Below are 26,280 nucleotides of genomic sequence, written 5' to 3' on the forward strand. Positions count from 1 at the left end.
AACGTGTACTCATCGTCATCCTAAGGGTAGGATACCCATCGTGCATTCATCAATCAAGAATAAACGTAAGTAAATTTTTATTTTAAGCAATTTCTCAATAATTATAATAAGTTTTTCTTACAACAATGATATTCATAATTTTGTTTTTATTTCTGTTTCAGATCATCATGGGATTATTGCAGTGTTGGAAGTGTTTGTGAATTGTGTTTGTGAAGTGTTGCAAGTGTTCGTGCATTGCTATCGTGCGCGAAGCAATATACGGGAGTGTTGTATCGTTAAATATAATTAAAATCACGGATTAGAAGCACGTTCGTTCGTTTTCATTTCAATTTCGTCGCGTTCGCGAACTATTTTTGAAATATATATTAAATTAACTGCGACCAAGGCAGTAATTGCATTAGAGTTTGTTCGAGTAAAATTATATTTTTATCTTTAAACAGTCGCACAGACTGTTCGCGTATTAGAATCAGTGCATCAATGAAGATTTTTCTACTTGCATCGACTGTGTGCAAAGCAGTCTTTGAATTAGTTGTGTAGAATCAGTGATCGGGCGTAAAACAAATTATAATCAAACGCGAATTAGAATCAGTGTTATTCGCCGTATAATTTTATTTCGGTTTCGCGATAAGAAACTCATCTATAGTTTCTTATTTTCGTTGATACCGCGTTTTTAGATTCACGCGAGGTGTATCGTCAAGGCGCAATTGAATTTCATCCCATTGGATTGCATTGTAAGTTTCTATTTTTATTTACATTTTATTCGATTTTATTTTATATGATTTTAGATTATATTGTAGATAACTTATCGTTATGTTCTATTTTATGTTACAGATAAGACGATAAATTTCCTTACTTTTCAAAGATTTGGAATGAATTCTTCGATGGATTTTGGATGGATCTTCGATGGATTTTCGATGGACCTTCGATCAGCAAACTACAATACTTGCTGTGATGTAGGAGTGTTTTGGAGCCATCGTAGAACTTCTTACGCAGCGAGTCAACAAATTTAAAGTCCCTCCGGTGCTCAATCATGTCGAGGATGAAAGGTCCTGATCGGAACGAGTTACTGGTTGTAATTATTCCAATAAATTAGTGACGAGCACATGAGCAATTACTTTCTAGGAGTTACTCATGAAAATTGTATATTATATTCTATTGTATTGTATGTTTTATTAGTTCAGGATAGGATAGGATCAGGATTTTCAGCTTCTAATATACTAATCTCCCGTTTCTCCACCCTATACTTTCTGCGTTCTCATCTATGCGTATGCCCAGGTGCTACTCGTATGGGTGAGAAACGGTTAGTATAGGTTTAGTTTTAAGTTTTTCCCCTATTGGTGGCTGTCATTGTGCTAGTGGTTGCACGATGCACTTTACACCTGTATAACCGTATTAGGTAGTGTGTACTGTACATCGTTTCGTGATACTTTCTAATTAATGCATCTTTCAATACTCGGAGTACAACTTGTAGAATCATTTATTGTATGAAAAATACACGAATATTTCTACTTTTATTATTTATATTAAATTTTTCTACTTTTTTTTGTAATATATAAAATCATTTTGAATAGTAGAGTTACCGCATTTATTTGTGGAAGTTTTGATATACTCGTATATTACTAGTATGCATATATACTAGTATATACTAGTATTTTTAATCTAGTCATATTTGCAATAATCATTAGCCTTGGCAGTCGATTACAGCATTGGTACGTACTCCCATAAGTTTAGAAAACACGCGTTTGAACTAGGATGTCGGAGGTGCCCCGGGGCATGCTCTCTAGTTTAGGCTTTTGCACCCTGGTGGTATGTGAGAGAATCGTGGAGTGAGTGGGTGGGGATGTACTTATGTTTGTTCTTTTTAAATATGGGTAATTGATGGAAAGGTAGCATACTGAGGTGTGAATGTTTTTTTAATTTGTAAGTAGGTAGAGACCGGTGAAGTCGCGCGATTGTAATTTCCACTCAGGAGTGGACAATTTCTTCTCCGAATATTATAGAAAGTTTCAGCAACCTTTAGATTCATTTATTCATTTAAATATTTTTTGTATTTTTTCCATATATTGCTGATACTCTGTACCGCGAGATATAAATCAGTATCGAACGATTCAAAAGTCTTTGCGTTTTCTTAAAAATTGAGTTTCTTTCGAAATTGCGAAGATAGCAGAATACGTTGGATGCTTACTTAATATTAAGTATATTAACGCTTTGTTCTTTAATAATTCCTATTGAATTCTTCTCATTTTTTATGTATGTATAGTAAATATATAAATATTATATATGTAGAGTAAAGATAAAAGATAAAAGTAGTCGAATATAAGAAACTAAGACCATATGATGTATGAACAAAGTTCCTGCTTTTGTTTGATATTATTTTATTTTTTTAATGCAAAGTGTTAATAATAGGTTCATCGATTAGATCAAATATCTGTTGAGGCATTCGAGTAAATGTAATTGTAAAAAATTGTAATAATTTCTTTCGGCTGCGATTGTTTACGAAGTGTATCGTAAAATACGCTTAGAAAAAGCCTCACAGCAGCGTTTAGGGCATGAAGAAAGAAGAGGCTAAATGCCGAAGAGGCCCCCACTTAATTGTGGCTGAAGATGGCAACTACATAGACTATTGAGTTATTTTCAAAGGTTCAACAACAAGTTAGAACTTTTCGAGAATACCTCTTTAGTCATATTTTATATTTTATTATATTACATTCTTGCTCGTCATTAATTTTTAGTTATAATTGGAAATGATGAACCATTCCATCTCTTTGGGACACTAAATTTGTGTCTCTATCGTCTAAAAGATGCATATGTGTTTAGTTAGAGTCAGAAATATTACAATTTTCGTATTATTCAATTTTAAAGCTTAAGTAACGTTCGGTAAATATTACAGTAATTTCTCTTTTCTTGTTTCGTCTTTAACATTTTTTATTGTGATCGTATTTTATTAAATTTGCAATTTTTCTTTTCTATAAGTTTTTCGTAATAATTATTAGATATTATTTTTTTTAATAACTCGATATTTGTACTTTTCCCGTTTTTTTTTCTTTTTGTATGTACTTTATGTAAATGTAAAATCACGCGTTAAAATTTAATTTCATTGCAACGGTAAATAGAGATTTGATCGAAATAAATAGAGAATTCAATTGAAAAGGGCATCTGCGAATTGGACGATTTATATGTCAGGCTATTGTATCGCTTGATTATAAGATTAATATAGTTTTCTTCTTGTTACAGGTGATCATCGTTGGATTTAACATTAGACCTTTTTGATTTTCTTCTATTTGATCGCCTTTAATGGTGACCTTTTAAAATATACGTTTAAATGCATTTCTGAAGGCACACACATGTTTATACATTAAAAATTAAATATAATTTTTTCAATTTCTTTTACAATATAACTATACTATATATATTATCATATACTATAAGAAAATACTGTCTTCTTTGATAGCATTGAACCGTCATTGCGTTAAGTACCCACTATCGCTTACTGGTGGTTCCGATAGTAACAAAAATGTAACTCGGTAGAAATAAAAAATGGGGATTTGTAAGCTTCTATTAATTCTTAATTATTTTTTAAGACAGAATTAAAAACTATATTTTTGAAGTCATATAAGTATGTTTATTCAAAAAAAAGGAACACTTCTTGTAACCTGTATGATGGGTATGTTCTGATATAAAAACGAAATAGAACACGGGCACCTTCTTATTTTTATATCCCATTTGTATACATGGAGTTCGTGTTCCTTGTATAGTCTCCATGGTTGTTACTTTGAAAATCAACTTTAAATATATCCCCTACAGGTATACCAACTTTACTTTTATTTTTTTCAAAGATCGCTTGCACCTTGAATTTGTGGTTGCGTATGCGTATAACATATAAACTCCTCATAACGTTTCCACATTTGTAATTATTAATACCTAATTAAATAATCAATTAATAAAATTTGAAGTAATGGATTTTAAATAAACATTTTGTTAGCAATTTAGTGCACTTATTCATTTTTTCTGCTGTGACCAACTACGTCGCTTTACTAAGAATTAAAAAAAAAATATTCACATTTTTAATTATTAATAACAAATTAAATAAATAATTAGGAGAGTTAGTAATTATGGATTTTAAATTAGCAAATAGCTAGCAATTAAGCTTATTAGCAATTAAGCAATTAGCTTAGCATATATTCATTCTTTTCAGTTTTTGAGGTTCTATTCTAACTTACTTGCACTCACATTGGCTAGTTTTAAATTTTTATCGATTATTTCTCTTACCAAAGAATACAGAAGTACCTAGAAGCTCATAAGTTCCCTTTTTTATCTACCTAGTTTCAATTTGGTTATAACTAGGACCACCAGTGGGCGATAGTATCTACTTAACGTCATGACGGTACAATACTATCAAAAAGCGGTACAATACTATCAAAAAATACTGTATTTGACATACTATCGCTCACTGGTGGTCCTGGTTATAGCAAAAATGAAACTGGGTAGATAAAAAAAGGGGACTTGTGAGCTTCTATGTACTTTTGTATTATTTGATTTCGTAAAAGCGCACGAGTACGATTTGTCTTCTAATTAATCTTTAATTCATGGATACTTAACTTTTTTTCTTCATGAGCCGCATGTATCATGCGGACCGCATATTGGCGCCGATTGAAAAAAAATATGTTTTAAAATCGATGATTAAAAGAAAAGTTCATTAGGGGGTTGAAAGCAATTAGTATTGAAACACTAACGTGATTTTGTATATTTTATACAAGGACTATCGGTATTCAAAATGGAGGAGTTGCGATGTTAGGGTCAATTGTAAGCCGTCAATCAATTTTGGTCGCTAAAAAAATGGTAAATTCATGATTGGTCGTTTTAAAATTTCATCGGATGCTTTGATTGGTAACTTTAGGTTACAGGGATTCAAATTAACTTGAAACCTTACTTCTTAATGATTTTTCAAATGAAAAATCCTTTTCTTTCAAACATAAAAATTGTTTGATAATATTGTTTAATCTTTCAAACGATATATGGCGTTCCTTTTATATAAACAAACAAAATTAGACGAGAAGTGATTTTGGTACCAAGGTACCAACGACTCAACGTCATCAGTCAATGATTAAAAACTTATCTCTGGAATAATGCATTTACGTCGTAGACGTTTTTTAATTTAACATTTTGATTGTCTTGCAATTAGAGTTAATTGAACTAAAAGCTTTTAACCAGCCCTGGTTTTATTATAGTAGTATACACCATAAAAGAATTCAGGATGACCTAGAAAATTTTTTTTCTTTTTTTATTTATTTATTTCATCAACTTGACTAATTTTAACTCGATTTATAATTAATATATATATATATGTGTGTGTATAAATTACAAGAATGTCGTATTCGTAATAGCATTCACATATTTAAAATATACATTTACATTTCACATGTATGTTTGCTAAACGTACACCACCGTCTACATACAATATACGTTATACTAATTAGATTATTTGTTCCTCTTCCTCTTTATATATACATACACACACACATATATATATATATATATATATATGTATGTATATTTGACGTATATTATAGACTCAGTGGATACAACGTTTTCGCTACACTATTATAGTAATTATATCGTCTATGTTCATTCAAAAGTCACTAATGACATTTTCATCTTTATCGATGAGAAAATAAATTTTTTTTTAATTATCATTCATTTTTTATATATATAAAAAGTATCAATAATAGTTACGTTTTGAAACATTAACAAAAAATCATACTTCTTTAAAAATATGATTTTTCGTATTTAAAATTTCTTCAATTAGCTTAATAACTCAGATATTAATATAAATGTTAATTAATGACTTTTTTGTCTGAACATAGACAAATATATTTTAGTTGGAATAAACAATTTTTATATGTTATTACCGATAGTTTTTTTTTTCATTTTTTAATATTTATTATTTATTTATTCTCTCTCTCTTTCTTTCTTTTTTCTATGCAAAAATTCAAGACCACTTTTCGTTTATGTTTTTGATTGAATAAGAATGCTCATTTGCTTTTTTTTTTGATATTTTGTTTGTTCGTTAAGCGCTCAAGACTTCTCTTCGATTGGATATCTCATTATCGAATTCTTCAACGGTTTCAACGCTTCGTTGTGGCGTTGTAACCTCTTGGCTGTTATCATTTTCTGCAGGAGTAGTCGTCATTGTTGGGTTTACACCGCCATCTTCGTTTTCGTTAATAGTTGTCGTATCATCTTGAGGTTTAACGTCAATTACACGTACGCGGAAAATAATTCCATCGGTATCGTTGTTGTCCTTGTAGATCGTTTCGTTGATCGTCAAGACGTGTCCATTGATAACCTACGATAAACAAATTCTTTTATTATTACAAAATAAAACAGCCATATTTAATTTGTGCCCCCACCCCCCAATGAACTTATCGTCTTTCGTCATTAATACTCAGTCGGTAAGGTAGATTTTATTAAAATCGTCGTGTTGCTTGAATTTTTTCAATTATTGTTATTTAAAAAATCTGATAAAATTCAATAGTACTCTTTATGGTCTCTAGAATATTGTTGAATCATTTATTTTGTTATTTATTACTTCAAATTCAAAATAAACATAGTTGTTTATATATAACACCGGTTCTGTAAGACTCAAGTTCCCGATGGAGGGTTATGAGACTTATTCTTTTCTTTTTATTTTTATTATATCATTTAATTTTAAGATATAATCTAAGATAACCTTAAGATAACCTACGATCAACAAATTCTTTTATTAGTACAAAATAAAACAGCCATATTTAATTTGTGCCCCCCCCCAATGAACTTATCGTTTTTCGTCATTAATTCTCAGTCGGTAAGGTAGATTCTACTAACGTCGTGTTGCTTGAATTTTTTCAATATTAATCGTTATTTAAAAAATCTGTTAAAATTCAATAGTACTCTTTATGGTCTCTAGAATATTGTTGAATCATTTATTTTGTTATTTATTACTTCAAATTCAAAATAAACATAGTTGTTTATATATAACACCGGTTCTGTAAGACCCAAGTTCCTGATGGAGGGTTATGAGACTTATTCTTTTTTTTTAATTTTTATTATATCATCTAATTTTAAGATGAACAAAAATTGTTTTACCTTGGTAGTAGAAGTGGTGTTTCCTCCCAAAGGAATCTTACTCCAGGGTGTTGAAAATCCAGGATTTAATGGGAAACGGGATGCAATACTGGCCATTTGCTCTCTAAGTCGGTTCATTATTTCTGAAATAACAGAGATTAAGAAATATGATTAAAAATGTTATTTAAATTTTTTTTTTTTTTTTTTAATTATTATTATTATCATATTTTATTGTATTTTTGGTAATTTTTGCATGTAATATCTTTTGTTATATTATATAGGTCACATTCGTGTTTAAATGATCATATCATATTACGTATGCGCTTGGGTAATATCCCGTTTATATATTCATAAGGTTCGATTGCAAAGGATTTTAATCTTCCGGGCATTAATTTACTTTCATTTTTTAGTTTAGATTTCGTTTGGGATTATACGTTTCCATATATTAATATATTCTCGACCGGACGAGATAATTATGGAAGATTTTACGTATTATGACGTAAAATTAATTACATCGATTATACGTAAATGAGAGTACACGCACAGACTTTTTATTAGATATATATATATATGTATATATTTTGTTGTATCATTTTTATTTTTATTTTGCAGTAAGACGTACGTTTGCGATAGGACGTTACTTATGCAATAACGAAAGGAAAGTTCATTCGAACAAGACCGAATCATTTATTATCTCGTTTAAAGTGAAGGGTTCTTTTGCGAGCAAAAGGTGTACTAAAAATTATTTCCAATTGCATTGCAACAGGTATATTATCGGGACTTAACATTGCATCCTTTACTTTGATGCAATTTGAGATGTATTATTATTAAGGTCAATTGTACAATTATCAGCTATTACATCAAATATTTTAGCGAGACACCACTTTATAGGTAGATGTCGATCGATTCCGATTGATTTTTCCCGCGAAAAAATTCAATTGTTTGTTTCGCGGTCGGTAAGGTAGAACTCGCTCGTATCAATTTTTTACAATTATAAATCTACGTGGAATATTTAAAATTTGTCTTTTTTTTCGACTATTCATTATTTCATTTTCATTCTACTTATTATCATTTCCGAATTTATTACGTTTTGATTTGTAAGGATATTTGCAGTTTCACGGATTCGTTCAACGTGTTTCGCGAGATAAAAAGTGAAGGGTACTTTTGCGAGAAATGGTGGCACGCTTTAAATTGATTGCAATTTCATTGCAACAGGTACATTACCGGAACATAACGTTGCATCGTTTACCTTGATGCAATTTAAAATGATTATATATACTCGTATATACGTTTATTGATTTATTATATCAGATATTTATCTAGATATCTTTTTATAGATAAATATCAATAAATTCGATTGATTTTCCCGCGAAAAAATGCAATTGTTTGCTTCGCGGTCGATAAGGTAGAACTCGTTCGTATCGATCTTACAATTATAGATTTACGTGGAATATTTAAAACTTGTTTGAAGTTTTTTTTTCTTTTTTTCTTTTCTTTCTCTTCCCATTTATTATTTCATTTTCATCCTTCTCGGTTATCACTTCTAACTTTATTATGTTTTGTTATTAAAGGACGATTGCAGTTTCTACGGTATTCGTTTTACGAGTTTCCTCGAGGAAAATATCCTTTTAAAAGATAATAAATTACACGAATGTCTTTTTAACTCTGTTCTTAGGAGGATGCCGTTGCGAATTAATTTCAAGGAAGCGCATAGTTGGCGCAGAGCCGCGGCGGCGTCTTCTAGCTCGATAATCACCACCAGTCTACGGATCTTGTACAATAGGTTTGTAAGTACTTATATATACAGGGTGGCCTATTTTCAAATAAAACTCATTCATACAAAAAAGAACTAAATTTTATTTTTTTATTTAATATATATATATTATTTTTATCCGACGAAATGTTCGGTTAAAAAGTCAACTTACGTGAAACAATTATTTCATTTCTTTGCTTTGTTTTTTTTTTTTCCAATACCGATATCGCTTTTATTTACCGACCGAGCTGTTAAATCTTATTGGTTATAAAACAAAAGAAAGAGAAAAATAGATAGATAGATAGATTTAGAGAGAGAGAGAGAGAGAGAGAAAGAGAGAGAAATCATTTAATCGGTGAATTTAATCGGTCGATTCGTATCGAACGATAGGAGCCTTTCTGCGTCCTTGAATAATAATGGCTGAACTCTGACGAGCAGGAAATTGGAATCCGCAAAGCCAATTGGTCATTTCTCGACCGATAACTTTTGTCCCCCTCCCACCCTTACTCTCTAAAGTGTCCTTTTCACTTTTCCAACCGTCCCCAATTGTACAATACGATATACTACCCCACGCCATGGTCAATATAAATGACCTATCCAAAATGGCGGCCAAAGTTAAACGAATTTGAATAATGATTAGTTACGAGCTTCGATATTTTATGAAAGGAACAATTTTATTGAAAATCTTGAACCGTTCACCGTACGGCCTTGGGATTGATTTTACACGGACGACTCATCTCGTTTCGTTTCTCTTTCGAAATGTTATTTTAAATTTTCAAAATGGACGAACAAATTTTTCTTCCTCTTTCTTTTTTTTCGTTGTTGTCAATGAATGTGTTTAAGAGAATTTAAAAATAAAAAAATGAATGTTTTACACTTCGTTTCAGGGAAATTCGTGGAGATAGAACAGAACCGAGTTTTCACGTTAAGAGGGATGGTGATGTTGTAAACGAGCCATCAAGTGCTAATAGTTTCCACCTGTAGTACGGGATAATTACTTTTCTTTAATTAGTATGTACCGAAGTTGTGGGATTTATTTTTGTATTTTTTTCTTTTTCTTTTTTCATTGAAATCATCAAAGTTAGGTTATGTAAGTAACAGAATGTAATAAAAATACTTGCTGAACACCTAATATCGTTTAATAATAATAATAATAACGATGATAATTAATATTATATATATGTATAATTATATAATTATGATAATATTTTTAAATATGCGAATATTTCTACATCGAATAAGAGAAGAATGACGTATGATAAATTGGATAAGTGGTGCGTGATAAATAAATAATTATTCGAAATTAAACGAAACGTTATTATATCGTACGTTTTAATTATAAACGAAACAATGAACTATTTAATTACTGTATCAATTTTACGTTGTTATAATCATTGCTTTTGATGTTGTTTAAGATTTATCTATTATATTTTCTTCCGACTTTTCTTTTAGATCTCATTATAATAGTATCGCTTCTCTCAGTCTCAGTTCATTAGGATTTATTTACGGAATTTCCAATCTCTTTAAATACATTATCGCATTAAAAATTCTTTATTGTTAAATAATACATTAAATTATCGATTATGATAGCATTATTTACTTTCCATATTGCAATTTTTATATTTACGATATTAAATAAAAAGTTCAACATTAATTAATAAGACTTGCAGTTAAACATATTTTGATATGCGTTAAACAACATCAAACTTCGTATGATTATTATAGTTTGCTTTAATGGAATGATCATTAATGTTAATTCTCATCAACGAAATATTGATTTATTAATTAAATAAATCAATATATAATTAAATAAATCAATATTTCATTAATTAAATAAATCAATAATCAAGAATAATTATTCTATATCATTAAATAATATCATTAATTTAATATCATTATTTAATTATTTTATTCATTTAAACAAATCGTGTATACTTTTCTAAATTATTTTGTGCATGTTTTTTTATGACATTATATTTCTTCAAACTCTTATAAAAACAATGGTATAATTTAAAAAATGAATCAGTATCGATATTTACTCTAATTATGAATTTTTACTATTGGACGTGTTGAGGTCACCGGTGACCCACACGGCAGTCAACGTATTAACAAAGGATACTTCCCGTTAATGAACATACAAATTCTGATTAAATAATGTCAAAATACTTACGATGTAAAGTATCACTTAGATAATCAAAGGAGCTTGGCCTAAACAAGGGCCATGATCCATCGGATTCATTGAAATCGGGTAAATTTGGAATGCGTGGCCTGCCGTACACATCCATGTCTGATCCAGGAAGGACGAGGACAGTATCGACATTCTTTTTCTCATCGCTTTCCTCGGAAGTGTCAAAAGCTGAAAGAAAAATTAAACATTACGAGTAATTATTATCAACAATATCATTAAATAATTAAGGAAACAAACGTAAACAATTATATAAATAAATATTATATATTCGTTAATTTATATTGCAATTATATCAGTTTCAATGCATTTCGTAATAACGTCGATAAAAAAGGAATCCTATTTACCGATCGTCGATAATAAAGTCATAGGATACTCAATCCCAAGAGATAAAAGTTTATTAAGTTAAAATAAAGTTGAAAATGTAAGAGGATAATTGGAATAGATTTATATTCCAATTTTATCAATATTTAATATATATATATACGTGTATAATTATTATATATTATTATATGTATTATATAATAATTTAATTGTACAAATCTATTAATAAATAATTATTTAAATAAAAAATTATTAATCAATTAATAATTAATTATATAAATATAATATGTTTTATATATATATACGTAACAAAGTGGAACATATGAACAAAAATTGATCAATATCAAAATTAAATCATCCTAACCTATAAATACATTCCTATACAAATTTGCCCATTATCAAAATTTTCTAAAATTATGATAAAAAATGTTCGATGAGACAAAGAGACGGGGCAGAAAATTTGAAAGAAAATTTGATCCGGAAAATTGACTAGTCGAAATATCGATGATAGATCAAATACCCGTATCGTTATAATATATTCAAAAGGGATAAAATGTGATGTCTTATTCGTAACAATTCTAAGAACGTTTCTAAAAAGGTTTTGCAATGTGTCTCTTCAATATATGACATGTGGGTGGGTATCGTTCTGGAATTCAGTACGATCGATAGCGAGTTCCTTAAAAGGAACCTACATATTATATATATATATATATATGTGTGTGTGTGTATATGTATATGTATTTATGTATGTGTGTATAGGGCGAGCCATACGTTCTCTGCGAAGCTATCCAAGTTCCTAGGGGGATGCTCGAGTGAGTCGCGCGAATTATTCGAATTGAATCGCTCGGATGCTGGATGATTAATGTCATTTCCCATTGAAAAGAGAATGTATTGGTATATGTGACTCTCTCTCTCTCTCTCTCTCTCGTACGCTTTCTCTCTCTTTTATTCCCCCTGTGAATGTATGGGTAGAGGTGTATATGCTTTTGACTCCCAATAACCTTCTATCCAAGCTGTCAAAATTATTCGAAACGTTGATAGAGTGCTTCCCATATTTATTTTGATACTTATATGTTATATATATATATATTTCTTTCATAATACCTTTTGCTCTCAATTTTTATATTATCAAACTGATTATAATTATATTTATTCAAATTGTTTTTCTTTTTTTTTTTTTTGCTTTTTCTGTTGTTGTTTCATTTAAGTAACTTTGCTTTTATTATTATGTTGTTTTATTTATTTTAGGGAATATTAATAACAGTTATTGTTAAGTGGAATGAGAAAATTGTTGAAAATCATGCAATCGTGTAATGATTAAATCATTTTGTTTACCGGGAATACAGAAATTCATTATTCGTTATGCAACAAAGAGAAGCTACACATCGTTTCCGTTTATTCAGAATGTTTTACTTGATGCGTAATATATTGCTTTGTAAACGTTGGGTAGTATAATGCATAGGCGGTTTGAGCTTACGCGAACAGGACGTCTAACAATTGTCAGATTTTGTAAGCGTTTGGAAAGATTTGGATTTATATGAGAGGAAGGAATATATCAAATATTATACAATGGTTCACGAAAGTCTTCGAATGCTGGGTATTAAAATTTTAAAAAAGAAAAATATCTATGTTAGACTTATGTTTTGAAAGTAATGTTGCAATTACTATATAAAATACAAATATTGAAATCTTATATCTATACAAAAATTGAAGTGAATCGGATAATATTTGTAGAAGTTTTCAAACATTCGTTGTAATAGATTTACTAAAACATATTCGGATGACATTAATAAAATACACCATTTTTTATATTAATATTTATTTTAACCCCTCTTGACTTCAATTATGGCTTTGAAACGATGTTGCATGCCGTGTATAAGCTTCTCGTTTATTGTACGTGGGATAAAATTCCATATTTCTATAAGTCTTCGCTTTAATACATTTTTTTGAAGTTATTTCATAATTTTTTAATCTTTTTTGACGATTTTCACTCGCAAATATTCAAAGGAAGTTATGACCGGACTGCATGGGGGTGTATGCGATACACGCGGTGTATTATATAATAGCCAGTCTTTTACATATTTGACCGTATGCTTTGATTCATTGTCTTGTTGGAAATAAACATTTTCCAATAACCAACAATTTTGTAGGAATTGTCTTCAAATTGTTTTTGAAAATATTTAATTATTTATACCGTTCTATAAGATGCAATTTATAAGGACGAGATTTTCAATGCCGCGTTCAGCCATACACCCCCATAACCTCCCGGGATCACCACTGTATTTTACAGTAGAACGTAAATTTTTCACATTTGTTTCTGAATTGGGTTCTCTTCGAACAATACGACGTTCATTCGATTCATGACTATTAAATTTGCTTTCGTCAGAAAATATAACTTTATCCCAAAAAGAATTATCTTTATTTATATATTTTTTAAATAAATTTTCAACGTTTAACTTTAATTCGTCTTATTAATGAATAATTTCTTCCTTGGAATTCTACCATTAAAATCATAACTGCGTAAAATCCTTTGACATAATTCAGGATGAACGTCATTTTTAAAATCGTCAGTAACCATTTGTACGAAATGTTAGGAATTTTTGTTGAATTTCGCTTATAATAATGTTCTCTTCTCTACTAGTTAGTTTTTCGACGGATTTATACGATGTTTCTTCATAATTGTTTCTTCGATTTTTGATTGTTTAATAATATAATGTATTATAGATACACATCTGTCAATACGATTTTCAATCTTTATGTCACTTTAACGTCAATTCTTTATCGCATATCTGCGTTTCTGATTTTTCGAAATTCATTGCTGCTGTATAAACAAATATTATTCACAGCGAAGCACAAAACTTCTTACACGATGTTTCTTCATCAACTGAATTAACAACGTTTGCAATTTTGCTATATAAAGATTCCTTAACTGATTGATTTTTAGGTGTCCGAACACTTTTGTGGCGCTGTTTCAGTACATCTTTACAACGAATATTTATATAATCGATATTATGTATCTCGATAATTGTGTATTATAGTAATTGTAACATTAATTTTAGAATTTAATTCTCTGACATGCATATTTCTATTCTTTAAAGTTTTAATACCGAACACTTTCGCGAGCTATTGTACTTATAATGGAGTAATGTTGTACTTAACTGGAGTATTCATACCGTTACTGACAATTGAAAACAATCAATATTTTCTTTTGATATAATATTCCCAAATTATATTAAAATGTATATATTAAATTGTATTAAAATACACAGAAACGTGTTTGAGATTTTTCATACTAGTACATTAAAATCCATTTTATTTCTAAAGAGGATTTCATTGTAAAATTGTACATAATTGACAATGAATAAAATATGGTCAATCGTCTGAAAAGCATTATAAGACACAAATGAGGGCCAAGTACTACTTACAAAAATAATAATCGTATTTTTATCATTTATTAAGTAGATGCAAATACTCTTGTTAGACTTATTTTCGTATCATTTAAGTAAAATTATATTTCTCTAACAATGAAATATTCTTTTGCTATAAAATTCATGTTAATTTAAAAATTATTTAATAATCTTAAAATAAATTTCTGTGTGTACAAGAGTTTGAATAGTTTACATTACAAGCAAATATCAATTATTACAAATTTACAGTAGAAACGAATACTCGAATACTTTTGTTTCTTCGTTGTATGTTTAATCTTTAACACTCTTTAATTAATTTACAAAATAAATTAAAAAATAAGTGTCTAAATAAAATGTTATATTGTAAGTGTAAATGTGTAACAAATATTATGTCGAGTATAGCTCGACATTACAGTTAGTATAAAACATATGATGTCGAGTCATACTCGACATCGCATTTGGTATAAAACATTTGATGTCGAGTCATACTCGACATTACAATTGGTATGAAACGTGTGATGTCGAGCCATACTCGCCATTACATTTGGTATAAGATATATGATGTCAAGTCATACTCGACATTATATTTGGTATGACATGCGATGTCGAGTCATACTCGACATACAGTTGGTATAAAACATCTGATGTCGAGTAATACTCGACATTACAATTGGTATGACGTGTGATGTCGAGTCATACTCGACATAGGATTAGTCGACTTAACATGCTCGGAAAGTTGTTTTTGAACAATCGATCAAACATTTAATCGATATTATTATTTATTTCTCTCTGTTTATGTAATATTGGATGTATCATCAGATATTATTGGTATGTAGGAACGGTGTCTCTCGTCGATCATAATCAGAAGGTAGTTACATGGGTGATCGGTTAAGGGAAGATTAATATTGTTCTCGTGTATCCATCCGATGCACCTTGTTAATTGATTGGGGCTTTCCCTTTGTGTTCCTAAGTTGTATCGTAAATTGATTCAAATGATATCACGAAAATCTAATCGTACTTTCTATTTCTCGATTTCATTTTTCTTTTTTTTTTTCTTTTCCCTTCAGCGTTGATTTGATACGCGTTTATTAACGCTAGGGGATTAGATTGACTCAAATTGACTCCTACGTGTCTTCTTCTATCTTCTGCGTCTATTACGCGGTTCTACTGCGTCACGCGCAATTGACGATTAAGCCGGCGAATTGGATAATCGCGACATATGGCATTCTACGAAAATATCTCTCTATCTATATTATTATTACCTATTAATATGTCAAATATTTATCCTGTATTTTTAACTGTTTCTGTATCAGTGCCGGATATATCCGGCATCTATCTGATTACTCGTGTGTACCAGTGCCGGATATATTCGGCACCTATCTGATTACTTGTGTGTACCACTGCCGGATATATTCGGCATCCATCCGATGATCTGTGTGTACTAACGCCGGATATATCCGGCATCCATCCGACAATCCTGTGTGTACCAGCGTTGAATATAGTTTAACTTTTATTTTTGGATACCTCATACGATAGGATCAGTTATATCGTTGAAGTGTTTATTTTAAATAAAAACAGGGAGACGAAGGGAATTAAATCAAAATCTAAATAAATGAGGGTAGTTTTTTTTTTGCTATTTGGAACAGATTTAAGTGATTTGAACGTGAAATTTTGTTACAGACCACCATATAAGGATCACCCTAGTATATATTTGTTATCAAAAATCTGATTTGCAATGGTTTTACGTGAGTACCACTCTTATACGTTCAAATTTCGTACATAAATGGTGTTTAGTTGTTTTTTTTTGCTTTTTTTGGTTTCAAGTGTACATCCCATTGATTTATCGAGATTATTTTGTATTAATCTTTTTTCTCTCTCTCTCTTTCTCTCTTTCTCAAGAAACATTGAACAGGTTTAATGCGATACGATCCGAGGGGCGGGGAGGGGGGGGTTTAAAAAAATGAGAAAACACGTAGTAGAGGTTCCAGCTGTGTGTTCAGCACCAAGTGTCATTGACTAAAGAATAAAATAGACGACTATGAGGGTGGCCGATGGTGTTGGTGGTGGTGGGTAGTGGTAGTGGTGGTGGTGGTGTTGGTAGCGGCTGCTAGTGGCATATCGGCCTTGGCAAAATTCCACCCCCCGTTTTTTTTTTTTCCCTCGATAAAGTACACGTCTCTCTAGAAAGTCAGCGCCATTTTTACGAAAGAAAAGTCTTCTTAGCTTCTCCTCAATCTTTTACACTCCCCCAAAAAGAGTAGAAATATAATCCGTTCGGGATTTACCTGGTTTTTTTTTTTTGTATTATTTATATAATACTCTTTAAATTTCTTTTTATCGCATTTTCACTTTTACCCAACGATCGATTTAAAATTATTTTCATAGTTGGCATTTTCGGTCTACCATTTTCGGTCCGCCATTTTGTTTCGCCGATAAAATAATATAAGAAATTATAATCAATATAGCAATCTCTCAAAAATCATTAAATACAAATTAAAAAAAAAATTGAATCATTTTTTAGATATAAACGTCCGCCATCTTTAGTCCGCCATTTTATTTTTCGAAAAAGAAAATGTCAGATTAGTAATCTGCGATCTCAGAAACCTCCACGAATTTAATTAAAAAAACAAAATTAAACTACATTTTCATATTCGTGCAACGTTTTCGTGATTTAGGATGACTGCGCGTCGTTAAAAATTACTTTTCTTCGATTTTATTTTGGATTTATCGGTGAAGTCGTATAAACGAATCGAATTTATTTCTATTTTTGTTCACATTGACATAACACCAAGTAGAATGAATAAAGCAACACGGTAATGTTTATTTGGGAACGTCAGGCAATTAATTATTTTCTCGCTTGTACGTTTCGTCAATCAGTGGATACATTTGAGCGAAGGTTGGATGTTGGAGGTTGGTGACGGTTTGCGAGGAGAGGGGTGGGGGTGGGGGGTCGGAGGTAAGGGAGTCCTTGGTATGGGGGGAATTTAATTGGAACGTAGAACGATTCGATCGAGCACGGAAGTCGAATCATCCATTTCCTCCTAGGGCTTATAGTTTGGCTGAATTAACGGCAGGTAACTGCGGTAATTGGGTCGTAGGCATCGACGTTTATGCAAGGATCACAATAGTCTTGATGTGTTGCATCTTCGATAAGGTATACTAACGATATGATTCTATACTCCTACTTATCCTCCCTCACCCGGTCGACACACAAACACAAACACAAACACGCACACACGCAAACACATATATGTACTATTTGTTTATAACTATACTTGAATCATTGTTTTATGGTACATATTATATATTTATTATTATTACAATTGAAGTTACTAGGGAAAGAATACTGAAGTCGTATCACTAGCTAAAATCACTACCTTCGAAGTTTTTAATTGAATATCGTGTCAACAGTGTACCCAGTTGCAGTTAATTGTTCAGAAACGTCAACGATATTGGTTCACGCAAACAGTGTTTGTTACCGACCGTATGCTAGTATAACGTCTTAACAAGTAAGGTTATGATTGTTGTCTTATCATTTTGCGTGTTTGTTTGGTTGATTAAATAACGATTAAATAAACAAATAGTTCTATTTATTGTTATACTATGTGTTTATTTATAATAAAAAACGTGCCGATTCTTAAAACGTACAGATCCGATTTAAGGAATCCAATATTTCTTGTTTATTGTTATATGATTAATTTATATTTTTAGGTTATTTTGAAATATATCGATAAATCAGAATAAGTTAAAGCTATTGGGGTAGTGCAAGTTTTATTCGTAGTATCAATGTTAAAAGAATTTATGAGTAATATAAATATTTCTAGTTCATATATAAAATCACTCGTTTTATATCATTTTTTGTCTTATATAATAAAATATGATCAACCTAACCCTAAATTGTATTATTTTCTATTCGTATAATATTTATTTTATTTATAATTAACCATGGATATATAACCCTAAATTGTATTATTTTCTATTCGTATAATATTTATTTTATTTATAATTAACCATGGATATATAACCCTAAATTGTATTATTTTCTATTCGTATAATATTTATTTTATATATAATTAACCATGGATATATAAAATCACACGTTTTATATCCTTATTTTCTTATATAATAAAATATGATCAACCTAACCCTAAATTATATTATTTTCTATTCGTATAATATTTATTTGATTTATAATTAACCATGGATATAAAATCACACGTTTTATATCCTTATTTTCTTATATAATACAATATGAGATCAACCTAACCCTAAATTGTATTATTTTCTATTCGTATAATATTTATTTTATTTATAATTAACCATGGATATATAACCCTAAATTGTATTATTTTCTATTCGTATAATATTTATTTTATTTATAATTAACCATGGATACATAACCCTAAATTGTATTATTTTCTATTCGTATAATATTTATTTGATTTATAATTAACCATGGATATATAAAATCACACGTTTTATATCCTTATTTTCTTATATAATATGAGATCAACCTAACCCTAAATTGTATAATATTTATTTGATTTATAATTAACAATGGGAGCTTTTCTCTCTTAAGCAAATGGAGACGTATAATAAGCATATGTTTTCACAGTAGGTAACACATTAATTAGAGAACGTCAGACAAATCGTTTTCCCGTTCATTATATAATACTCTAACGACAAACTAGTAGTTATGTTTAACGTTCACGTTTCCCCTGGCTTTCATCAATAGTTTGTCCCATCTTTGTGGGATTATTAATTAGGGAGGATGTGATGCGATATAACCGACCGAGTGAATGTTATTCCATAGCTAATTACTTCGACCGTTTATTAGGTTATGTTATAATCGTAAGTTATTAACGAATTGCCGAGTATTTTCATTTTCCTTTCGGCCATGTTAATCTCTTTTATTGACTTTCAAGTATAAATATATAGCTATGCATATACACACACACATACACACATATACACATAAGTAAGAGCTTTTCGATGGCTAATCTGAATTAAACTTGATATATTAAGTGCAATGTTCTGTTGTGGTACTCCAAAGGGAACTACTTTACTGCATACCTAGTAAAGTTGATCTGATCTGATTGAACAAGTAAATATATATTGTTTTCCGAATAAATGAGAATATATTATAGAATTCAAAAAGTAACTTCCCTTATGTTAAACGAATTATAAGAGACAGATAATTAAATTATTTCAATTTTTATTTGTTTACATACGAAAGAAAGAAAGAGACGAAAATTAACCTTCTTTTCTGCCCACTAATTCAGATAATTAAATTATTTCAATTTTTATTTGTTTACACACGAAAGAAAGAAAGAGACACAAATGAACCTTCTGTTCTGCCCACTAATTTCCAATTTTTCACTGTATAATAAATAAGAAACTAATATTATCAATATTACATTTCTTTTTACTGATATAATAAGTGTATAAGGGTTGTTTAATTCTTTTAAGGAATTCTAACCTAAATGTGTGAACGTAACGAAGAAATACACGCAATTAAACAAAGAAAATATCCAGAACAACTGAATCACGAGTCAGACTCGTGCTTGTTGATTTTGGGTTGAAATTTTTTACCACGAGTCAGGCTCGTGATTATTGATTTTGGGCCCAAATTTCTTACCACGAGTCAAGCTCGTGATTATTGATTTTGGGCTGAAATTTCTTACCACGAGTAAGGCTCGTGATTATTGATTTTGGGCCCAAATTTTTTACCACGAGTCAGGCTCGTGCTTATTGATTTTGGGTTGAAATTTCTTACCACGAGTCAGGCTCGTGATTATTGATTTTGGGCCCAAATTTCTTACCACGAGTCAGGCTCGTGATTATTGATTTTGGGTTGAAATTTTTTACCACGAGTCAGGTTCGTGCTTATTGATTTTGGGCCGAAATTTCTTACCACGAGTCAGGCTCGTGCTTGTTGATTTTGGGCCCAAATTTCTTATCACGAGTAATACTCGTGCTTGTTGATTTTGGGCCGAAATTTCTTACCACGAGTCAGGCTCGTGCTTGTTGATTTTGGGTTAAAATTTTTTACCACGAGTAAGGCTCGTGATTATTGATTTTGGGCCGAAATTTCTTACCACGGAGTCTCATTCGTTGTTTTAAGACAAGAAATTAACAAGTAACGCTCAAATATGTTGTTATTAATATTTTTAACACGTTTAGACGATTTATTTTCAGATAAATACAAATGCAACAGAGAGAAAGAGAGAGAGAGAGAGATGTTTTTGGTAACATGCAAGCTGTTTACATAAATACACGACAATGCAAGAAAGGATAGACCGTGAAACAACCTGTCGGAGACTTTCAGACGTTTAATTCGATGTTCCAAACATAGTATGAGCACAATATATATATATAGGGTGGTACAAAAATTCGAAATAATTTTAAATATCAATATTATTTTTTTCTTCCGAACTTTTTGATCTCTCTCTCTCTCTCTCTCTCTCTTTTCTCTTTCTATATTTAACGATAAAAATTATTTCCCCGTGCGATGAGAAAAGAATAAGTAAAAAAAAAAAAAAGAAACGAAATGACAAAAAATCCCGCGAAGTAGACGAAAAAGACGGATTCATATTCGTGGTTTGGAAAAAAACAAAAAAAGAGAAGAGAAGAGAAGAGAAGAGAAGAGAAGAGAAAAGAAAAAAAAAAAAAAGAAGAAAAAAAACAAACAACATAAGCGGACAGTTATGAAAAAAATATAAAAAGAATAGGAATTTAAAAACAAGTGTCAATATTGACGGAACAAAAAGTCAGGAATGGTGGTGGTGGTGGTGGAGTTATAGTAGGACCAAAATCCCTAGGTAAAACAGTTTTTCCCGTGTAAACTCCATCCCCTCGGTAAGTAATGACATACATTTACCAATACACGTGTATTATGCGCGCGTGCATACACGCGTGTATGGTTTAAAGCTCGACATCGTACTAAATCATAAATATATATATACATAATCATACACAAAGAGTGAGAGAGAGAAAGAGAGGGAGAGAGAGAGAAGTTTGATGGGGAGAAGGGTAGGGGGAGGGGGGAGAGGACACAGTAAGCAAGGTATTAGGAAACTTGGAATCGAAATAGCACGCGAAAGCACCTAATACAAGTACGTATTTGATGTCAAAAGCGTGTAATAACTTGGAAATACTCGACATTCGTGAATGTGTAACGATCGACATATATATATATATATCATATGTGAATGAGAGAAAGAGAAATAGAAAGAGAGGGATCCATAGAAAGGGCCAGAAGAGGTGGTGAAAGCAGGCTTTACGTACACGTGTCTCCGGTTATGTTGCAATTATATGCTATGCATGCATGCATGCATGCATCCAACCAGCAAACATGTGCATCTTCCATCTCTGTCTCTCTTGTTTCCTCTTCCTGACAGGACTTATTGCAAAGTCGGTGTATGAAAACGTCACATGTTCAAGTGTCGCAGTATAAGAGAGCTTGGCTTGACCGATTACATTCACACACACACACATACACACACATATATATATATGCATTTACATATTTGGTGGTATATTCGTGGGGACGATTGGAGAGGGTATAGACAGAGAAAGATAGATGTGCGTGAAAGAAAGGATTCGGGGAGAGGGAGAGTAAGGGGATGGGGGCAGGTGGATGGGGGAACGGTAGAGGGGAAGGGGCTTATACGCGCATGCCTATTAAATTGGAGTTGAAATTTCAATGGATATTGCATTTTGTCATGGACGTGGTATAGGTAATAAAGTTCCATTAGCGTAACGTAATTTTATGCCTTGGTTGGTTGGTTGCTCGCTCGCTTGCTTGCTTGCTTGCTTGCTTGCTTGCTCGTTCGTATTGAATGATTTTAATTTTTTTGTTCTTTATTCAAATTATTTTTTCTGTATCTATATGTAGGAACGTAGGGAGAGAGAGGTGGTGATCGTTTGGATTTTGTTAGCAGCTTTTGTTTGTTTGAAATACGCTGTTATTGGTTACTTCAGTGTTTTTTTTGTATAATTATTTTGTTTAACATAATTGTAATTTGTATATTTGTATAATGGTATTTTTTTTGGTATGTTAGCGAACATTTGACTTGGTTTATTTTGAAAATTGTTTGTAGTATTTAATGTGTGGTAATATAGTAATGTGTATGAATAGAATTTTTGATTAACCTTTATATATATATATTCTGGGTTATACACAAGTAAAACTGATTTATCCATTAGCAAACTGACGTATATTAATAATAGTATGCAATGATTAACGGCAATCATGAGTTTGTAGTACGTAAATTACGTGTTTGTCTGCGTTAGGGTATTTGAATATTTTTTGAGGGACGAATAGATGCAAATGATTTATTTTTGAGAGAATCGTTAAGGATGTTGATTATGTTTAGCTTATTTTCATAATACTTGGAAGATTTGAAGAATCACATATCTGGTGTCGTGGATTAGATAACTGAGTAAATGTTGGGACGCGTCAGGGAATAAATATACTATTGTCTACTCATCTACGCAAACAGACGTGTAACTTATGAATAACAAACTTATGCAGCTTGTCTATCAATGTATATTATTGTGGTTTGTGTACGTCAGTTAGATAAATAATAAATCAGCTTTAATTTTGTATCATCCTTTTTGAATAACCCTGTATTTATATACATACACGTTTGACTAAAATGTTTAGAAAAATAGAAAAATCTTTGAAATTTTTTAACGACATTCCGCCATTTTCTTTTCTCTATCCAATGAAAAATATCGAAAGACAAATAAATAGTTTCGAAAAATCAAAATTTCCAAGACATAACCTAAAAAGTATTTCTTTTTGATTTTAATCTACTTGTGAACATCGACTGATCATCTTATTAAATCAAAAAGTTCGATAAATAATAAATCAGCTTTAATTTTGAATCATCCTTTTTGAATAACCCTGTATTTATATACATACACGTTTGACTAAAATGTTTTGGAGAATAGAAAAATCTTTGAAATTCTTTAATGACGTTCCGCCATTTTATTTTATCTATCCAATGAAAAATATCGAAAGACAAATAAATAGTTTCGAAAAATAAAAATTTCCAAGACATAACCTAAAAAGTATTTCTTTTTGATTTTAATCTACTTGTGAACATTGACTGATCATCTTATTAAATCAAAAAGTTCGATAAATAATAAATCAGCTTTAATTTTATATCATCCTTTTTGAATAATCCTGTATTTATATAGATACACGTTTGACTAAAATGTTTTGGAGAATAGAAAAATCTTTGAAATTTTTTAACGACGTTCCGCCATTTTCTTTTCACTATCCAATGAAAAATATCGAAAGACAAATAAATAGTATCGAAAAAAACAAATTTCTAAGACATAACCTAAAAAGTATTTCTTTCTGATTTTAATCCATTTGTGAACATCGACTGATCATCTTATTAAATCAAAAAATTCAATAAACAATAAATCAGCTTTAATTTTGCATCATCCTTTATGAAATAATACTGCATGTCTTTGAAGAGAGAGAAAAAAAATTTAGAAGGAAATAACGATTCCGTTTTCTCGTCTTCTTCTTCCTCTTCTTCTTCATTGTCCTCGTCATCATCTGAAGTTCGTCCTAATCCAAACTCCTCGACGATCGAGATTGCTGATGCGGATTTTCTACGTGAAGAAAAGATATCGTCTATTCCTCAGCTATGCTTGTTACACAATGATACCGTAGACTAGTCTACTATATGTATATCTATCTCATATTATTATTCCGTGCAGGTACCTTAGTAAAAACGAACGAGAGATAGTGGTACAGTGAGGGGTGAGGGGGAGAGGGGGAGAGAGAAAAAAAGAGAAAGAGAAGGAGTTGGAAAAGAACGAAGGAAGAGGAAAGAAAAAGAAACAGAAAGAGAGAGAGAGAGAGAGTGAGAGGGGAGAGAGAGGGGGGGGAGAAAGAGAGAGAAAAGAAACGAAAAAGAGACTTATTTCTAAGGATGATTTTTTTTCAACGACACGAACAAGTCCTTCAGTGTTACTTCCGCCTACAATCCTCGATAATTGGAAGCCGCTCCACTTGTTTTTCTTTTTTTTCTTCTTCTTCTTCTTCTTCTTCTTATTCGTCTCTTCATACTACACTTCTTTCCAAGTCTTAACCTGGTATTAGTCGAACTGGTATTTCTCTTTTTCTCTAGTTCTTTTTTTTCTTTTCTTTTCGGTTGCTACTGCTGCTGCTGCTGCTGCTGCTGTTGTTGTTGCTGCTGCTATGCACCAGCAATTGCAGTAACGATGACGTAAATATAACTCATGTCATCACGCAACGACTTTGTGAAAGCAGAATACTGACATATAAGACGTATGTTTATATATATAAATATATATTTTTGAGGTTATACTTCTTTTGGCGCGTTTGGGAAAAAAAAATGATTACAGTGAATTTTTACGATGCGTGCGATGATTTTTTTTGATCAAAAAATTACCAGAATGAAGTTCGTCGATATTTACGATGCGTCAACAAAGTGATTTGAAATGAACTGCATGAAGTATGTCGATATATCTCTGATAACTATATTCTGATTTTTCTTGTGTTTTACACACACAACTTGTGTTTTATATCGATACAAATAAAAATGATGTATGTGTTTTTTGAGGTTATTTAATTATTACATACGGTAATGATTGATATTAAAAACTGTGAATATTTTTAAAAATATCTTCAAAAACATTGATTATTTGTAAATATTAGTAATAAAAGTCTTTTTTGAGGTTAATTGAGGTATTATTATTTTTGAGTGTAAATGAGGTATTATTATTTGATAGTTTTTTGAGGTTAACTGAAGTATGTATTATTATTTTGTTATATTTATTCGTTATTCATATATTTATTCATATATTCGGAAGTATATCTTCAAAAACATTGATTATTTGTAAATATTAATAATAAAAGTTTTTATTGAGGTTAATTGAGGTATGTTGAGTGAAAATGAGGTATTATTATTTGATAGTTTTTTAAGGTTAACTGAGGTACGTATTATTATTTTGTTATATTTATTCGTTATTCGTATATTTATTCGTATATTCGGAAGTATATCTTCAAAAGCATTGATTTCTTATAAATATTAGTAATAAAAGTCTTTTTTGAGGTTAATTGAGGTATGTATTATTATTTATCAGTTTTTTGAGGTTAACCGTGGTACGTATTATTATTTTATTATATTTATTCGTTATTTAAAAGTTTGAAATAAATTTAATATTGTATTTAACGAAGAGAAAAAAAATATATGAGAGTATAGAAATATTAGGGTGAACCAAATATTCTTGAGTTTTATTCTATTGTCTCAGATAGTACAATTTTTGTTATTTGAAGTTAATAAAATCATTTTATATGCGAGTGATTTAAATATTAATAATAAAAAAAAAGCAAAGAGACGCATAAACTTTTCGTTCACCCTAATGTATTCTTTTCTTATTGTTTATAATATAATATACGGACGATACGTAATAAAAAAGGACATTCTTTGTGACGTTCAAAGTAACGATTTCATTGA

The 26,280-nt window shown here is 30.4% G+C and overlaps 1 protein-coding gene and 1 long non-coding RNA gene across 6 annotated transcripts in view; one reads left to right on the top strand and one right to left on the bottom strand.

The window, feature by feature from the left end:
* The window catches only part of LOC122514952, a 58,100-nt gene that overhangs the window by 24,395 nt on the left and 7,425 nt on the right, over positions 1–26,280 (top strand). Inside the window, exons 4-5 of one of the 5 annotated variants that reach the window (XR_006303158.1) lie at positions 8,780–8,891; positions 9,745–10,165. The exons of 1 other annotated variant lie outside the window; for it this stretch is intronic. This is a non-coding gene — a long non-coding RNA (uncharacterized LOC122514952). Of the gene's footprint in view, positions 1–3,234; positions 3,254–8,779; positions 8,892–9,744; positions 10,166–26,280 lie in introns of those variants that run through there. 3 more of the 5 variants (XR_006303159.1, XR_006303163.1, XR_006303165.1) reach the window with 3 other exon arrangements.
* LOC122514942 (icarapin-like) lies at positions 5,268–11,236 on the bottom strand. Its single transcript, XM_043632091.1, has 3 exons — positions 11,028–11,236; positions 7,126–7,247; positions 5,268–6,346 (listed from the first exon to the last, which is right to left on the bottom strand). The coding sequence occupies exons 1-3, from the start codon at positions 11,140–11,142 to the stop codon at positions 6,068–6,070; spliced, it is 516 nt and encodes a 171-aa protein (XP_043488026.1). The 5' UTR covers positions 11,143–11,236; the 3' UTR covers positions 5,268–6,067.

The sequence above is a fragment of the Polistes fuscatus genome, unplaced genomic scaffold (assembly GCF_010416935.1).
Source record: "Polistes fuscatus isolate 324 unplaced genomic scaffold, CU_Pfus_HIC Scaffold16, whole genome shotgun sequence".
Classification (NCBI taxonomy): domain Eukaryota; kingdom Metazoa; phylum Arthropoda; class Insecta; order Hymenoptera; family Vespidae; genus Polistes; species Polistes fuscatus.

Bases quoted from the DNA above. Each gene is read 5' to 3' on its own strand.
- LOC122514942 (XM_043632091.1), bottom strand. From the start codon at position 11,142: ATGGATGTGTACGGCAGGCCACGCATTCCAAATTTACCCGATTTCAAT. The intron at 7,248-11,027 runs GTAAGTATTTTG...CTGTTATTTCAG, and splicing joins TCTAAGTGATACTTTACATC to AAATAATGAACCGACTTAGA. The intron at 6,347-7,125 runs GTAAAACAATTT...TGTTTATCGTAG, and splicing joins ACACCACTTCTACTACCAAG to GTTATCAATGGACACGTCTT.